The 16,240-nt window shown below is 38.4% G+C and overlaps 1 protein-coding gene across 2 annotated transcripts in view; it reads right to left on the bottom strand.

The window, feature by feature from the left end:
• Positions 1 to 3,215: 3,215 nt before the first annotated feature.
• The window catches only part of SPAG1 (sperm associated antigen 1), a 76,389-nt gene continuing 63,364 nt past the window's right edge, over positions 3,216 to 16,240 (bottom strand). Inside the window, exons 16-20 of one of the 2 annotated variants that reach the window (XM_078153680.1) lie at positions 14,136 to 14,277; positions 13,142 to 13,268; positions 8,829 to 8,993; positions 6,314 to 6,709; positions 3,216 to 6,166 (exon numbers count right to left, since the gene is read on the bottom strand). In XM_078153680.1, the coding sequence (XP_078009806.1) occupies positions 6,035 to 6,166; positions 6,314 to 6,709; positions 8,829 to 8,993; positions 13,142 to 13,268; positions 14,136 to 14,277 (962 nt within the window). In that variant the 3' untranslated portion in view covers positions 3,216 to 6,034. The remainder of the gene's footprint in view (positions 6,167 to 6,313; positions 6,710 to 8,828; positions 8,994 to 13,141; positions 13,269 to 14,135; positions 14,278 to 16,240) is intronic. The other variant, XM_020969308.2, reaches the window with a different exon arrangement.

Below are 16,240 nucleotides of genomic sequence, written 5' to 3'. Positions count from 1 at the left end.
GATAGAAGCATACTATTTGCTCTCCTTTTCCTTTGTTGTTTTGTTTTATTGCTTCATTCTGGTGGTTCCTCCCATTACTTCTAATTGTTCTTTACATCATGACTAATGGGAAAACATAATTAACATGAATGTATATGTAGAGTCTATCTCAGATTGTATGCCATCTCAGGATTGGAAGGGGTGGAGAAATGGGAGAAGGAGAAAATTTAAAACTCAAAATCTTATGAAAGTGAATGTTGAAAACTAAAAATAAATAAATTTAAATTTAAAAATAAAATTAAAACAAACAAACAAACAAACAAACATTTACTACCTTGGCCCCCTATTGCCTGAAGGCCAAGTATGTTATATTTCATTCCTCCTCCAAGGAAGCAAATGTTATCTGGGCTGCTTTAAGAGAAATATAGCTTCCAGGAACAAGGAGCTTCTGTTGTACTTTGCTCTGCTCAGACCACTTCTAGGCTGATGGAGCTACAATACACACATGATATTAATACAAAAGTAAATGAACATAGGGCCAAGAAAATAATAAAAACATACTCAAAACATGCAATAATTAACACATAATCATACAAAGCACATATCTCATGGGTAGCATGAACATTTGGCCACATGTGCAACCATTTTCCCAGTTTCTACTGGAACATCTTAATTGAATTTGCCTAGCTCTCCTATGACCTCCTAAAATTTTTGCCCATCTGTTGAAGTTAACTGATGATACTGGTTGATCAAAATCCTCATCAGGACTATGGTCCTACCTTCCTTTTTTTTTTTTTACATGTTTTTGTTACTGAATCTTAAATACACAATAAGAAAGAAAAAGAAACATAAATACTGAAACTTAAATACATGATAAGAACAAGAAAGCATGTCATGTGTACAACAGAATGTAAGAGAGGATTCAAAATATAAAGCAATAAATTTCCCTTTCAAGAAAGCCTATATATACATATATATATATATATGCATTGTGTTGGGAGTTGTCTGTTTTTTCTTTGTGTCCTTGTTAGTTTTTTGTTTTTGTTGTTCTCTGCTGTGCACTTTTTACTTTGTTCTTTTTCCCCTCTTTCTCACCCTCCCTCCAGAAGGCTACAATTAAGCTCGGATATATTTATATACAGATATATAAATACACATACATATACACATACATACATGCACATATAAGCATATACTTTCCCTAACAAATTCTACTTCTGATCTTGTTTTTATGTCTGTTCATCTCTCTTATTTCTATCCCTCCAACTCCTCTGCTTTACTTCTACCCTCTACCTTGCCCTCCTATTACTTATCCTAGACCACCTCCAAGGATCCCTCCCTTATCCTCCCATTCCCTTAAATCTAAACACCCTTCTATACCCACCTTTGACCTATTCCCTCACCCCCCCTCTAGAGATCCCTCCCTTGTACTCTTCCCCCTCCCAATCCCCTTAGCGTTTTATTTCTTTCTGAATCTAGGAGACTTTTATACTCATATATATATATATATATATATATTTATATAGTTCCCTCTTGAACTCATTCCTGATGAAAGCAGGTTTCCAGAACTAACAGCTCTCCTCCCCCCATCTAATTCCTCTGTGTCTATTCTTCCTCTAGCACCTCATGTGGATAAAATAATTACTCTTTTTAGCTGTTCCTAAATGGTTTTCCTTTTTAAAGTCATATCATACCCTAACCCTAATTGCGCTTTTATCTTTGCCAGAAATAGCACTTCCTGGGAGTATGTAACAAAAGATGTTTTTGATGAAAAAGATATACACACACACACACACACGTATATGTGTTTGTATGTGTGTGTGTGTGTATTTATGCATACACATATATATACACACACATATATATTTCTCTCCAAGTAGTACACTACTCTCTGTTACTACCTCTGCATTCTCTTCCCTGTGGTTTCCTTTTCTGAAATTCGCAGAAATTCAGAGCTGGAAGGTGGAATCCCTGCAGAACATACAGCATAGAATACAGAGGTAACTGCAAAAGAAATTCAGTGACCAACTCAGATTATAAAAGACACAGAAAATGGAAATAAAAGGGTCTGGGAGACTTTAATGGCTCTGTAATTTCATCAGTATTAGTACTTCCTTCATTGACAGAGATTGCAACTCCATGCTTTCTCATTCTATCCATTTCTTTCTGTCCATCCTTTGGAGAAAAAGTGTCCAACTCAAGGTCTCCTGGCCATAACAGTGACCAGCAAAACTTCTGAGTTGGGCCAAACCAGATCAAAATGTAATGGGGAAATATTTCACAAAATAAGTAAAAGTAAAATATAGGTCATATTAATTTGTGGTTTTCTAAGTTCAATGTGTGTCTCGTGGGAAGAGTTTCTATTTGAGTCTTCTAGAGCACTTAACCAATGTGATCAACACCTTTCTGGTTCTTTTAATATTCCAGTGTACGTGGAGCAGCTAGGTGGCATGGTGGATAGAGCACTGGGCATGGAATCAGGAAGCCTCATCTTCATGAGTTCAAATCCAGCCTCAGACTCTTACTAGCTGTGTGACCCTGGGCAAGTCACTTAACCTGTTTTCCTTAATCCACTGGAAAAAGAAATGGCAAACGACTCCAATACGTTTACCAAAGAAAACCCCACGGCCAGTACTGGTGTGGTATGGTGTATGGGGTCATGAAGAGACAGACACAATTGAATAACTGAATAACAACATGTGCCAGGCACTGTTCAGGGTGCTGAAAGGCAAAAAGACAAAATAGGGGCAGCTTGGTGGCGCAATAGATGGAGCACCGGCCCTGAAGTCAGGAGGACCTGAGTTCAAATCTGGCCTCAGACACAACACTTGAGACTTACTAGCTGTGTGACCCTGGGCAAGTCACTTAATCCCAACTGCTTCGAAAAAAAGAAAAAGAAAACGGGGATGATAATATTTGCACCACTTATTTCATATGGCCTACAAACAACAAAGCACTCTATAAATGTGAATTATTACACTGAATTTAGTTAGCTCAAATAATTTATTTAAAATTGAATTTTTAAAAAAGAGTAGGAATTAACATGACTAGATTTTTAGGCTAAAGAATTTTGAAATTGGGTCTGAGCTTCCTTTTATAAATTTGAAACTTAGTCCCATTTCTCTGCATAGAAAACTATTTTATAAGCATTCTCAATAAAGAATTTGCAATTTCTGCAATGATTTTCATGATTGAGAGATCCTAGACACTTCCTGACAATAAAAAACTAAATTACGTTCAGCAGCATAAGTACATTTTATTACCATTATTGGAAAGTTTTTAAGTCCATGAATACCACAAGGTAATTGAATTAGCCAAAATATTTAATTAACCAGAAAGCCCCACTCTTCTACTGTGCTTTACACAAAGTAGGCACTTAACAGACATTGGCTGAACTGCATAATAAGAAAGCTTACTGCAGGAAAATGTAGACTCATCTGATTGGTATAAGATAGCCACCGTCAAAAGGATCACATTCTTTGAGGAACAGACAGAAACAAGTCTTTCAAGAAGGACCAGGTCAAATCTTCATACCACTAATATGCATCAAATGGAAATGAGATACTCAGATAAAACCTTGTTATTGTTATGCATGCCACAGTCTGGCTTGGGCTCCCTACCAACTTGTGAAATCTGGACTTGTGCCCAAACAAACTGCCAGATCTGCACTAGGACTAAAGAAATTAGGATACAGAGCAGCCGAACTCCAGTGAATTGTTCAGGCAGCACATCAGCAAAAGCAAATTGCAAAATAAAAGCTAACCAGAATAAAGGGTCTTGGGTGCTTTTAAAAAATGTTTTTATGTTTTAAGTTGCATCCTTAATCTAATCTGCCACCATTTCATATGAAGTACAGTTTTCTACCTTGAAAGCAGCAGACACAACTGACAGTCACTAAAGAAGACGGGTTCTTTGGTACAATTTACATGCATTTTTCTTTTTCTTGCATTGTACAGCTCTACAATTACAGCATCACAAATAATTTTTTCTAAGTTACTAAATAAAGAAAATGGTAAATTAATAAAAACCTTAGTGACTGTGGTCCCATTTTAATAAATGAGTTCTACGAATAAGTCAATAATTTACTGTTTTACTTTATATTTCAAAGGAAGAAATGTTCTTTTTTAAAAGCTAGAGGTAGAGTGCTTCTTATAACACATTTTTAATTTGTGCAGTTCTTAAGTAAAACTATAGCTGGGAACAGCGACTAGGTTAAAAGAGCTAAAAAGTCAGTACAACATTTTTTTCTATAAACTTTTTTATCATTCCAGTTTAAAACCCCCCCCACTAAAAATACATATGTGGACATAGTGACAACGTTTTCAAAGACAACCAAACCATATCTGAATATAACTCTATCATGTATAGTACTTCTCCACAGTGTGGAAGGGGATCCTGGGATCACAAGGATTATGGCAAAGGAGTAAAGTCTCCAGCACATCCCACCAAGCTGAGACAGCTTCAGTACAAAATGGCAATGTATGGGCTCCACTGTGTACTTTCCAAGGACCAGATAAGCTACATTTGGAGAGAGAGGTTCATTACTTGAAGGCTGGCCACCAGGTAATGGATTTTTCAGCCAATCAGACAGTCTAAGTTGAAGAGGGATTACAATCTGCATTGATTCTAGGGTGGCCCATAAGTATAGAAACATTGGGGTTTTTTTTAAGGCCACTACTTATTACCACCTATCCTAGAAAAAGGAAAAAAGAACTTAACAAAAAAAGGAGGAAATGGGACAGAAGACATATCATGCAGTACTAAGAATCTTGCTTCCTGAATAAATTGAGCTCAGTGTCTTTAAGAGGTCTTCCCAGCACCAGTTATGCTAGGTAGAGAGCTGGCTTCCCAGATTATATGAAATGCTGTTCCTTTAATCCTAGGGTACAACTGAGAGAAACTTTCAGTACTAATAAGCCTCAAAGTCTTTAGTTTCAATTTCATAGTGAGGAAGCAAATGTGGTCAGATTTACAGACAAAAAGAAAAGGGAACTTAAGTGACTAGTAGTAAAATCTGGTTGAAAAATAATGCAAACATTTGGTTGAGACCAGTCAAAGAAAAGAGTAAGACCAGGTGGTTTTTGCAAAATGACTTCTGTTTCCGTTTTCATAAGCACATAGTACCCTGCTTTTTAAGGTCTTTAAGCAAAACTATAGGACTTTTCCATAATATTAATGTTTTAATTAAGACCAATTGCTGTCAGATATAAATAAGAAATGACTGTTGAAATAATGTGTGCAACAAACACCAATGGGAAAAAAAAAATCATGTACAACGGTAGACAGACCTCTTTGAGAAAGGCAAATTATGGCTTCCCATAACTGCTTTGAGAAACAGTAAAGGAATATTCTTTCATATGCCTGAAAAGCCTGATTATCCAGAATTCACATTTCGTTTTTATCTAAATATGGGCCATTTCTTTCATAACCACATGCCTTCATAGTACCAAAGCACAAGATGTCCCAAAAAGTGTCAGTGCTCATTGAAGCTTAGTCTGCACTAAGACTTTTGGGATACTCTGTATTTCTTTAACTGTGTCCATTTCATCTTTCCATTAACAGTATAAAAATGGGCTTTGTGTATTTTATGGCAAGAAATGAAGATGACATAGTAGTCAGATTTTCATGGAATTAAATTTTAAAAGCCAACTAAGTAAACACATTTCTACTAAACTTTAAAAGGTCTCATTTTCTGAGTACAAGAGAATGCAAATTTAGCTCAAGTGTTTTACCAAAGGAATGACTAAAAGGACAGATGGAAACTATAAAAGGTGAATGCACTTAAATACACTCAAAATGAATCAATATCAAGTCAACTAATTAAATAAAAAGATATTAAGTCTCTAGGGAAGACAACATATACAGGTAGAGGGTGAGCAGCAGATTGTAGAATGTGCATACACAATTGTTTTCAAATCTTCAACAGTCCAGACAAAGAGGGCACCTTCCAAAACCAAACTTTATCCACCCACCCAGGCAGTTTATAGCCCCAGCCCAGAACTATTCCTGGGACCCCACTCATGGATGCAGAAATTCGAAAAAAAAAAATCTTGGCTTAAAGCTCATAATGCTTTTTCAAGTTCTGTACATCCTCTGAAGTAAACGCATGGTTTGATTTGTCTGAAAGGGCCTCCAACAGCTGTTCAGTCTGTTCTTTTTGTCCTTTGCTAAGCAGTGTCAACATCATCTGAAAGATAAAGAAATTTACATGATAACAACAGCACAGTCAGCTGGTATTTTAAAGCTCAAAGCAGTACCAATCCTGAAATGTGAACTTTCTCTTTTTAAAATTCATCAGTCTGCATAAAGAGGAAGACATTAGGCAGCCACTTACCATAAATCTTTCTGCTTTACTTAGATGTAAAAGATGCTGATAGACCAATTCGGGATCATTATCAAGAAGGTGATTTTTCAGAGACGAGATGAGGAGGAGGAAAGTATCCCCTTCCAGCTTGTTACTCAGCAATGCTGGCAAATCTTTTGGATCTGTGATGGCTAAGAGCTCTGCACAGGCTTCTTCATCCTTCCTTGTGTTTATGGCATTTAGAATTTGCCCAAATTCATAGGCATTAGCAGGTTTTGAGATGCGGAGTTTTTCCAAGCCCATTGCCAGAGACCTGCTGCCTGCTGGCCCTTTCTCCAAATCGTGGCAGGTAACTGAGACATTCTCTGGAGAACCACCTTGAGGCTGCTCCTCACTGCTCTCCACCACCTTCATGATAGAAAGAATCTAATTCTGACATTGAGCAACATGATACATTAACAGCCACATGTATTAGCTCAACTGGTGTTTCTCAAACTAGTGTTTAAATTAAATATACTTTACAGAAACATGAATTTGCAACAATAAAAAAATAAGAACCAATGTATTTTATCAGTAGAAGGACCCTAGACTAGTTGAAGCTCTCAATTTTGCAGCCCTTTGCCTAAAGTCCCCCACAGGCAGGCAGCAGCAGAGCTAGTATGGAATAGAACTTGGGTCTCAAAACTCTCAGTCTATGCTATGCCCACTGCTCCCAACATTGACTCTGCAAAAAGATCCTTCAAATAATGAGCTCCCTTCTTAGAGCATTCAAAATATAATATAATCTATTAAAGTTGACATTTATGATACTTTAGGAATACAACTAAATTAATGATAAGTAGGACAACTGCTTCTTTTACTTTATTGCTCTAGCCATGACAGGTAAGATCTGATAGAGGGGTGGTGTGCATGTGTAGATATATATACATACATATATGTAACACGTGCATATATATATATGGATGGATAGATAGATAGATAGATAGATAGATGCTATTGAAATACTTTAGGAAAAAGCAATCAGACAAGAAGTTCTCAACCTTCCTTTTCCTGGAAGATAAATCACAAGACTAATTTGATGGTTTTGAGAAGCATTTCTTTGGTTAATTCATTCCAAAGATAGTTATTAGGTACCTAGGGGCCACAGATCAGTTGTCCTGGTCTATATCAGGCCACTGGACCCAGATGGCTCTAGAGGAGAAAGTGAGGCTGGTGAATTTGCACGGCCCTCACTCACTTAAATCCAATTCACTTGCAAGTCATGGCATCATCTTCCTGATGTCAAGGTCCTCTTCAAAAACGAGGGACAAACCACACATTAGGTACCTAACTGTGCAGAACACTGTGCTAGGCACTGGAAAGAGAGATGAAGTTTAGCAAGACTGCTCCTGCCCTCATGGAGCCCACAGTCTATGGGGAGGATAAGTACAAAACACTGATAGCTATGATGCACATTATGTGACAAACTCTTTGTAAAAGAAAAAGACAAAGTGCTATATGAAGTCTTGGAGAAAGGCTGCTCCCCATACCATGCATGAAGTGGGAGGAGGGAAAGATCAGGAAGAGACAGGGTTTGAACTGGGTTTTAAAGAACAGGTCAGGGGGCAGCTAGGTGGTGCAGTGGATAGAGCTCTGGCCTTGCAGTCAGGAGGACCTGAGTTGAACTCCGGCCTCAGACACTTGACACTTACTAGCCGTGTGACCCTGGACAAGTCACTTAACTCTGACTGCATCACCAAAAAGCAAAAACAAAAAAACAAAAACACAAAACAAAACAAAAAAACCAAACAGTTTGGAGGTTAGTATGTGAAGACAGGAAAGAACATGAAGGTGGAAGAACAAAGGGTCTCTTTGTGGGGTAGAGCTACCCAGTTTGGCTGGGGTGAAGAGGGCATGAAAGGGAGTAATATGAGAAAAGTTCTAGAAAGGTTGGCGGTACCAAACTGTGGAGGACCTGGAACACCAGGCCCTAAAGTGTGACCTTCAGTCAGGTGCCCCGACAATGTCTAAACAGAGAAGAGACGGAACCAGATAAAGGTGGGGTAGGAAGTAAAGGCAGGAAGCCATGCTGGAGGCTCCTGCAGTAGCTTTCCAAGTGGCTGGTGGGAGGCGGCTGTGGGGACAAAGGTGGGGGATGCTGAGGGACCCTCCCCCCCCCACCCCATCCTTCTCACTTCTATAAAGACCACTGTTCCTGCCACATGCTTCACTAAGGACAGATGAAGACTAGAAAGGATTAAACTGCAGCAACAGAATTTTAGGTTAGCTAAAGTAAAGAAGGCTGGTTTGGTTCTGCGGTAGTTCCAGAACTTCAGGTGCTGGGATATAGGGCTGATGAGTTCAGAGTTAAGCTTCAAAGAGGTCTGAGCTGACCTAGGTTTATCCCAAGTCTGCTTCCTGGACCATCAGCAGGGCTATGTGAATCAGTTCAGGCTGGGGCCTCCAAGCTCAGCCTGGGAAGAAACTATTACCTTTCCCCTTCCACCACACCCACCCCAAACCACACTTTTTTATAATCAAAAAGTTACTTTTACGATTATAATACCTCTTCAATTTCTATTTTCCTTCTTTCCTTTTCTTGACTGGGTAGTGGTGTGTCATCCTTGTTATTAAGAAATACAGTTATCTCTTTTAGCTCTTTCTTTGCTTCAGAAACATTTGGGTCTATGAGGAGAACTTTGTTGAGATCATTAAAACTTTCCTGGTAATTCTGCAAGTCAAAGTGGGGGAGGGAGGGAAGAAGAGATGCTTCTTATAAATCACAGAAAAACTGGCATGGGTTAGAAAACTGTGTGTAATATTCAACTTTATACACTTCAGTGGGAGGTTCAGAGGCCTGTCCTCATCCCAGCTCCCAAGGCTGTAAATCTTCCACTTCAAAGGACTCCTGAATTCAGGTGTGTGGGGCCAAAGTGTTACATAGTATAACCTGATAGTGAATTGTGTGTGTTTATAATACAAACAGATTTGCTTTATGAAATCTCTCAGAGCTCAAATAAAAATGTATAAAAGCCATGATACTATTTCCAGGCAATTTCATAGAAATATGTTTAAAAAAAAAAAGTATGATACAAATGCAAGGCATTTTCATATAGTTTTTTTACACTCTGTATTTGTTTATATGTATACCCCTATATATGTGTATATGTGTGCATGTGTGTGTGTGTGTATGTGTATTTATTTATTTATATGCATTTTTTTGGTTTGACTCCTTAAATTCTATCTGGTGCCTAATTTATAGGCTACAATGTAACAATATAATATAACAATACTGCCTGAGCTACATGAATTTAACTTCAATAACTTCAAAATCTGCATCTTCTTAGAATTCAAATTCCCTTCTCTTCATGGACATAAATATGTAAATGTATATTTAAAGATCTTTTAAAATGATATTGTTTTCAGAAATTATATTTGTAACACACACACACACACACACACACACAGTGTCCCAAAAGTCTTATTACAGTTTTAAGCTTAAGACTTTTGGGACACTGTCGATCTAAAAGCTAAAACAGCAATAATTATTTTGTAATAAGTCATTGTTCGGATGCTTTTTTATCTTGCTAAAAAAAAAAAAAGACAAGTGTTCATGTACCTCCTGCTTCTGAGGAACTGGCCCATATGCTCTTGGACCAGGAAAAATTATTAAGTCTACTGGATGAGACAGGGCAGTCCATTTGGGAAATTAAGTATTGAACTGGTGTCAAGGAGGTAAATCACCTACTGCTAAATCCCAACACCAAAGTTAGAGCACCCAAGACATTTACACATTTATGTCCATTATGAGAAAGTAAATTTGAATTCCAAGAAAATGCTAACTTTGAAGTTATTGAAGTAAAATTCATATAGCCCAGACACTATTGTTACACTCTAGCCCATAAATTAAGCAGATAGAATATAAGAAGTCAAACCAGAAAAATACATTATGGTCACATAACTCAAAAAATTAAGAAAAGACTAACAAGACAATGTATAGTCATTCATCCTAAGAGAGTACAAATTTCTGTTCTTCAAGTGTTCTCAAGCAATGGCCTTCCCTGAGGAAACCAAACATGCCATCTGTATCATCTTCAGCTAACAAAACAGATAAGTGCCTCTTTTTCTAAAACTACCCCTCCCCTTTACCCTCAACCCCTCCCCACACACACATAGGTAAATCTTCACTTAGCATTTAAAATTATTATAAAAGTTATTTTTTTGGCCATATCTGTGATTTTTTTCAGTCCTGGGAACTGTAGCTATGGTAGCTGGCTCCATGGATACAGGTCAGATATAAGCAGCAACTCCACAGTAACTTAGAATCTTAGAGAATCACTTTGGGGCAATGAGACTTGTCTATGTGTCCATCACAGAGCTCTAGTATGTGTCCATCACAGAGCTCTAGTATGTGTCAGCGGCAAAACTTAGAAATACAAGTTTTCCTGCCTCCAAAGCCATCTTTCTATCCACTAAGCCATGCAGCCTCTGATTAATGTGAATAATATGTTTAAAAGGTATCTTGTACCTCATCCATATTAACAAGGAGGAGTTTTCCTGATGGTGACAAAGTGTGGGGCTAAAGGTTGGAGCAGGAACAAGAGTAAAGATTATTTAATTTTCACATTGTTCACTGGTAATTGTACCTCTCCTAGCCCTTTTTATGCCTGCCTTTAAGAAGTATACCAAATCTGAGCTTTGGTGAGACTCCAACCCAGTATCAGCCCTCGCTGCAAACTTCCCATCTTGGGTGGTTTACCTCTATTATTATAACCTGCCCAAGTATATTTTAACTATTGTGCTTACCAAAACCTATATGTGATTCTCACAACGAAAGCAAAAACTTAGTTCTACCTTCCCTATCATCTTGGAGTCTCTAAATTCAGATTATTATTCTGCCCTGGACAGAAACAACAGTTGAGAGCTTAACCAAAGTCAGATTTTTATTTATGCAAATCAGTGGCCACGACCATAGTGAAGGATTCTTAAAGAAGGGTGATGGGCAAGTTTTAGAAGAAAACATAAAGGAAACCAAAGTTTCAAATGAAACCTAAACCAGGCCTCATGCACACATATTCGTTCTAAATAGTTCTGCTATGCCAAATCATTTAAAATAAGCAAATACATATAGTGAGTGGCATTCAGAAAACAAAGAGCAGGAAGTTCACTCAGACCTTCAGGTGGAAATTTGTTTAAAAAGAAAAAGTGGCAAAAGCCAAGACACTGAGAGCAACACTATTAAAAAAACTCCATGAAACACAAACTTTCTGTGGCAGACTCTGAAGACGTGAGTTGTCAGTTTCAGAGAATTCATATAATTTCTGCAAATGTAATTTCTGAGAACAATGTCAATTTCAATGATTTTGAAATAGAACTATCATCAAAACATATCTTTTGATATGTTCCTAAGTTTTTGTTTGTTATATAACAGCCTTCCATTTTTAGGGAGATACATTTTAATGTCACAACTTCCACAGAGAGTGAATGCAAAGGAAAAAAAATATAAAACAAAAATCCATCTTTCCTTTAAGCTAAATGTTACTTTAGCATGGGCCACAAACTTGTTACCTCACCTTTCCAGCATCGAATAGCAACATATGCCCAACTATGTTGGTCATTCCACTTAGAGCCTTAGATGTGCTCATGCTGCTCTCTCTACCAAAGAGAGACCTTTTCCAATCTCTTCTTTCTCCTCTTTGATCTCTCTCTCTCTGTGTCTCTGTCTCTCTCTTTTAACCTCATGTCATACTAGTGGCACCTATGGACATTACTTAGTAATGTTGGTGGTCCTCAGTAACGGTTTGCTGACCCTTGTTAGTTGTGTTTACTTTAAGTATGATCAGAATTAACTCAGCATAATAAACTGAAATCTATGTATAAAATCATAGGATATTAGAGTTAGAAGGCACTGATCATTAAATCCAAATCTGCCATTTTATAGATGAAGCACAGAGATGTCAAACTGCCTAGTTCAAGGTCCCAAAGCTAGTTAATATGGAGGCAGAAGTAGACTCAAAGTCTCTGGATTTATAGTTCATAGTAAACCGCAACGGATTATCTCTAAGGTTAACTATAAACTCCTATGTTTGGTAATCAGAGCTCTTTACGATTTGGCCCAAAATGACCCTTCCAACCCGACTGTACATTACTGCCCTTCATAAACTTTATGGCCAGTCAACTGGCCTTCTTATGTCCCTTCTACATGACTCTCCATTTCCCTCTCCATGTCTTTGCACTAGCTGTCCCCCATCCCTGGAATGCAGTCCCTCCACAATTCCAGGTTTCAGAGGCCTTAGTTGCCTTCAAGGCTTTAAGCATTTCCTGATTCTCCATGCTGCTGGTACTTTCCCTGCTATCATAATACTTTACATTTATTTTGTATATATATTTTTATATACCTACATGTGTACATGTTTATCTCCTAAACAGAGGGTAAACTCTCCTTTCTTTCTCCCTTCCTCTCTTTCTCCTTCCTTCTTTCTTTCTCTCCTTTTATATCCCCAGTGGGTAGACAGAGTAGACACTTAACAAAATGCTTGTTGGTCAAATGACAATTTAATTCTTTTTCCCCTCTGTTAGAAACTATGTTATTTCATCTTTCCCGTGTTTTTGTTAATGGAAGCCACTTGATTTGTTTTGAAATAATTCTGTTTGGACATTCATGGGATCATAAATTTGGAGCTAAAAGGAACTTCAGATGTCATCTCATCTGACTTCCACATGTTATAGAAGAAGCTGAAGCTGAGGGAAATTCCACAGCTCTCCAAAGATCACAGAGATGGCAGCAAAGAGTAGGGCCAGCATTCTAAACCAGGGCCTCTGACTCTCTCCGCCATGCCACACTGTCTCTTAATACACATTCCTTCCCCCTTTTCTTACCTTTAGTGCTTTGTGAGCAAGACCTCTCCTATAGAAAGCTTTAACATTAGCCTCTTCTATCTCAAGAGCTCGATCACAGTCCTGTTTTGCCTCTTCAAACTGGCATAACTTCAAGTAACAAAGAGCCCTGGTATAATAACGTAGGGAACATAGCATCATAAAAGGCAGTGACTCAAATATCTTCACACTTCACAACCATGAATGCTAAACAGAAGCCAAAAGTCAGTGACCTGAAGCTTCTGTGTGGGAGCTGCTGGTACATTATTAGAAACTTCACTTTTTCACAGTCATTGAATAATGAGGCCTACTGGCTTGTCAACGGATGAAAAAGAAAACACAGACGCAGTGAACGGTTACACCTGAAGAACTCATCTAAAAAGGCCTGGGGAAGCAAAACAAATTCTCTGTCACTCCATGACAATTTTAGCTGCCATGACTTTGCTTCTTAGAAAACTCAATGACCGTGCTCTGCCTCACCTAGGACACATCTAGAGTGAACAGAACGAGAGAGGTATGAAAGATAACTACAGAAGAATTACTAATAGGAGCAGCAATAATTTTGGTGAACCTGGTAAACAACCCCCAGAAGCTTTGTGACTCCCAAAGGAGAAACACTGAGTCCGAACAACTTATATTACTAAACAGAAGCAGCTAGGCGGTGCAGTGAATTCTTGACATCAGGAAGACCTGAGTTCAAATCTGGCCTCACACACTTACTAGCTGTGTGACCCTGGGCAAGTCACTTTACCTTGTTTGCCTCAGTTTCCTCATCTGTAAAATGAGCTGGAGAGGGAAATGGCAAACCACTCCAGTATCTTTGCCAAGAAAACCCCAAATGGGGTCAGGAAGAGTTGGACAGGAATAAAACAACTGAACATGTTATTAAATCCAAAGTCACAAAAAATAACAATGGCAACTTCTTCCACAGAGATCTGCTGTTAGCATTAACCCACTAAAAATCCTGTCCAAGGTGATGGGTCAGACCCAAATTTACCTGTTTGTGTAGATGACACATTCGCTGTGATTTATCTCCAAACATTCACTGTATTTGTCAAGAGCTTCTTTATATTTCCCTTTCGTTACAAATTCATTTCCTTCTTCCTTAAGGGTTGTGAACATTTCTTCACGTTTTGTACCTTTGTGGGAGGAAAACGGGAATCTTTTCATACAGGTTGCTCTAAGATAGAAATGTTTACAAACCTAGTTCAAGTTAACCAAAATGTTGTTGCTATCTTCTTGTGGGTATCAGTGTTACACAGGGGGAAAAAGTCCTGGATATGACAAAGTACAGTAATTGTGCAGTCGAGCCTAGCATGAGTTCTCAAGATTAAGTACCAGAGTGGACTTCACTTGGTGTGTTTGCACAACTTAATTTTTCTCCACTGAGCATTTAGGGAGGTCTAAGTCACCTCAGGGTGACAGAGGCAGAGAGAACACTGAGAGGTCTGGCAAAGGTCAGTGACACACACCAGACATGGTTGTAAACGCAATACCCCTAGGGCACAGCAACCGTTTGGACCATGCTTTGCGCATCTCCCTCCACCATCTGGTGTAGTGTCAAGATGATGCTCAAATACAGGGCCTTAACCAAGTTCTTGAGGACTGGGAAACTTTAATAAGTTTAATTTTAAATGTCACTCACAGATTGTCTATCTTACCTACAACCTGAAGTATTAAAATTTAGGACAATTACATCACCTTTCGTGTACAATGTACTCTTTTTTCAGAACCTGTCACAAAATTTTAAAATAGTTGCTATAAATAAAATGGTAATTTGCTTCCTGGGGCCAGAGAACTGAATGGCACAACTACTGCAAGAAGGACATTCACTACTCGTTAACCAGAAAGATAAAAAAAAATCATATCTATCATACCTACAATCCAAATTATTAAAATTCAAAAAGTTTAAAAATTAGAATTCATGAAGACCCCACAAACTTAAAATGTATTCAAAAAAACCTCTAGACTTTAAAAAAAGAACAATATGAATTTTAACTTTCTACTATATATTTGGCATAGCTACTAGAAATAAAAGGCAATATAGTGTGGTAGCCAGAGAGCCAGCCTCAGTGTCAGGAAGACCTGGGTTCAAGTCCCTCTTTTGACACATACATGTTGTATGACCCCAGACAGGTCACTTTAAACCCCAGCGCTCCAGGATGCTCTGTAAGACAGTATATTACAAAGAAGGTGGGGATCTGCATAGGTAGAGTTTCCTTAGCAGGGAGGAGTTCTCTGTCCCAATGACATCATAGGTTCAGTCCCTATCCTTCTAGAAACCATGGTTCAGACATTTTTGATGCAGGGATCCATTTCTTTTCCCTCCAGTACAAAAGGGCCCTGGTTCAATGCATTTCACAATGATCTTCAAGGACCACACCTCACACTTTACTGAGATCATTCATTGAGAACTTGTGCTCTCTCTTTTCTTTTTCTCTTCCTCCTTTCCTCCCTTTTTTCCCTTCTCTCCTTCTCTCCTCATCTTAAATCTCACTTTATCTATTGCCTCCTTCTTCTACTAAGCCCAAGTCTCTTCCAGCAAAAAAAAAAAAATTTCTTTCACTAGACACTGCCATCATCTCAAGCTTCTTTTCATAGCCAAACTCCCAGGGAAAATTATCTATATACTCACTTTTAAAGCCCTAGCTATGCAGTCCTGCCACTTGAATAAAACTCTTCTTTCCAAAGCTGTTAATGAGCTTTTGATTAATCCATTCAATGGACTTTTATTAGTCCTGACCCTCCTTGATACCTCTCCAACACTGGACACTGCTGACCCCTCCCTCTGTGTGGACACTCTTTCTTTCTGGGATTTTCCTGATGCTACCTTCTCCTGGTTTTCCATCTGCTCATCCTTAATTCTCTGCTGGGTTATCTAAGTTCTGTTGTCTATGCATGGGCTTCTTGTCTTGGGCCTCCTTTTTTAGTGATCTCATCAACTCCCATAGACTTAATGACCTCTAGCAGAGGACTCCCAATTGTATATATCCATGTATTCTCTCTCTCTCTCTCTCTCTCTCCCTCTCTCTCGCTCGCTCGCTCCAGTCCAGCATTTCCAACTGTCTATTGCCTCCTTCTGTCGCTAAGATAAAGTACAAA

The sequence above is a fragment of the Phascolarctos cinereus genome, unplaced genomic scaffold, assembly GCF_003287225.1.
Source record: "Phascolarctos cinereus isolate Bilbo 61053 unplaced genomic scaffold, phaCin_HiC Scaffold_4;HRSCAF=312, whole genome shotgun sequence".
Classification (NCBI taxonomy): domain Eukaryota; kingdom Metazoa; phylum Chordata; class Mammalia; order Diprotodontia; family Phascolarctidae; genus Phascolarctos; species Phascolarctos cinereus.
This window is presented reverse-complemented; position numbering and strand designations above follow the sequence as displayed.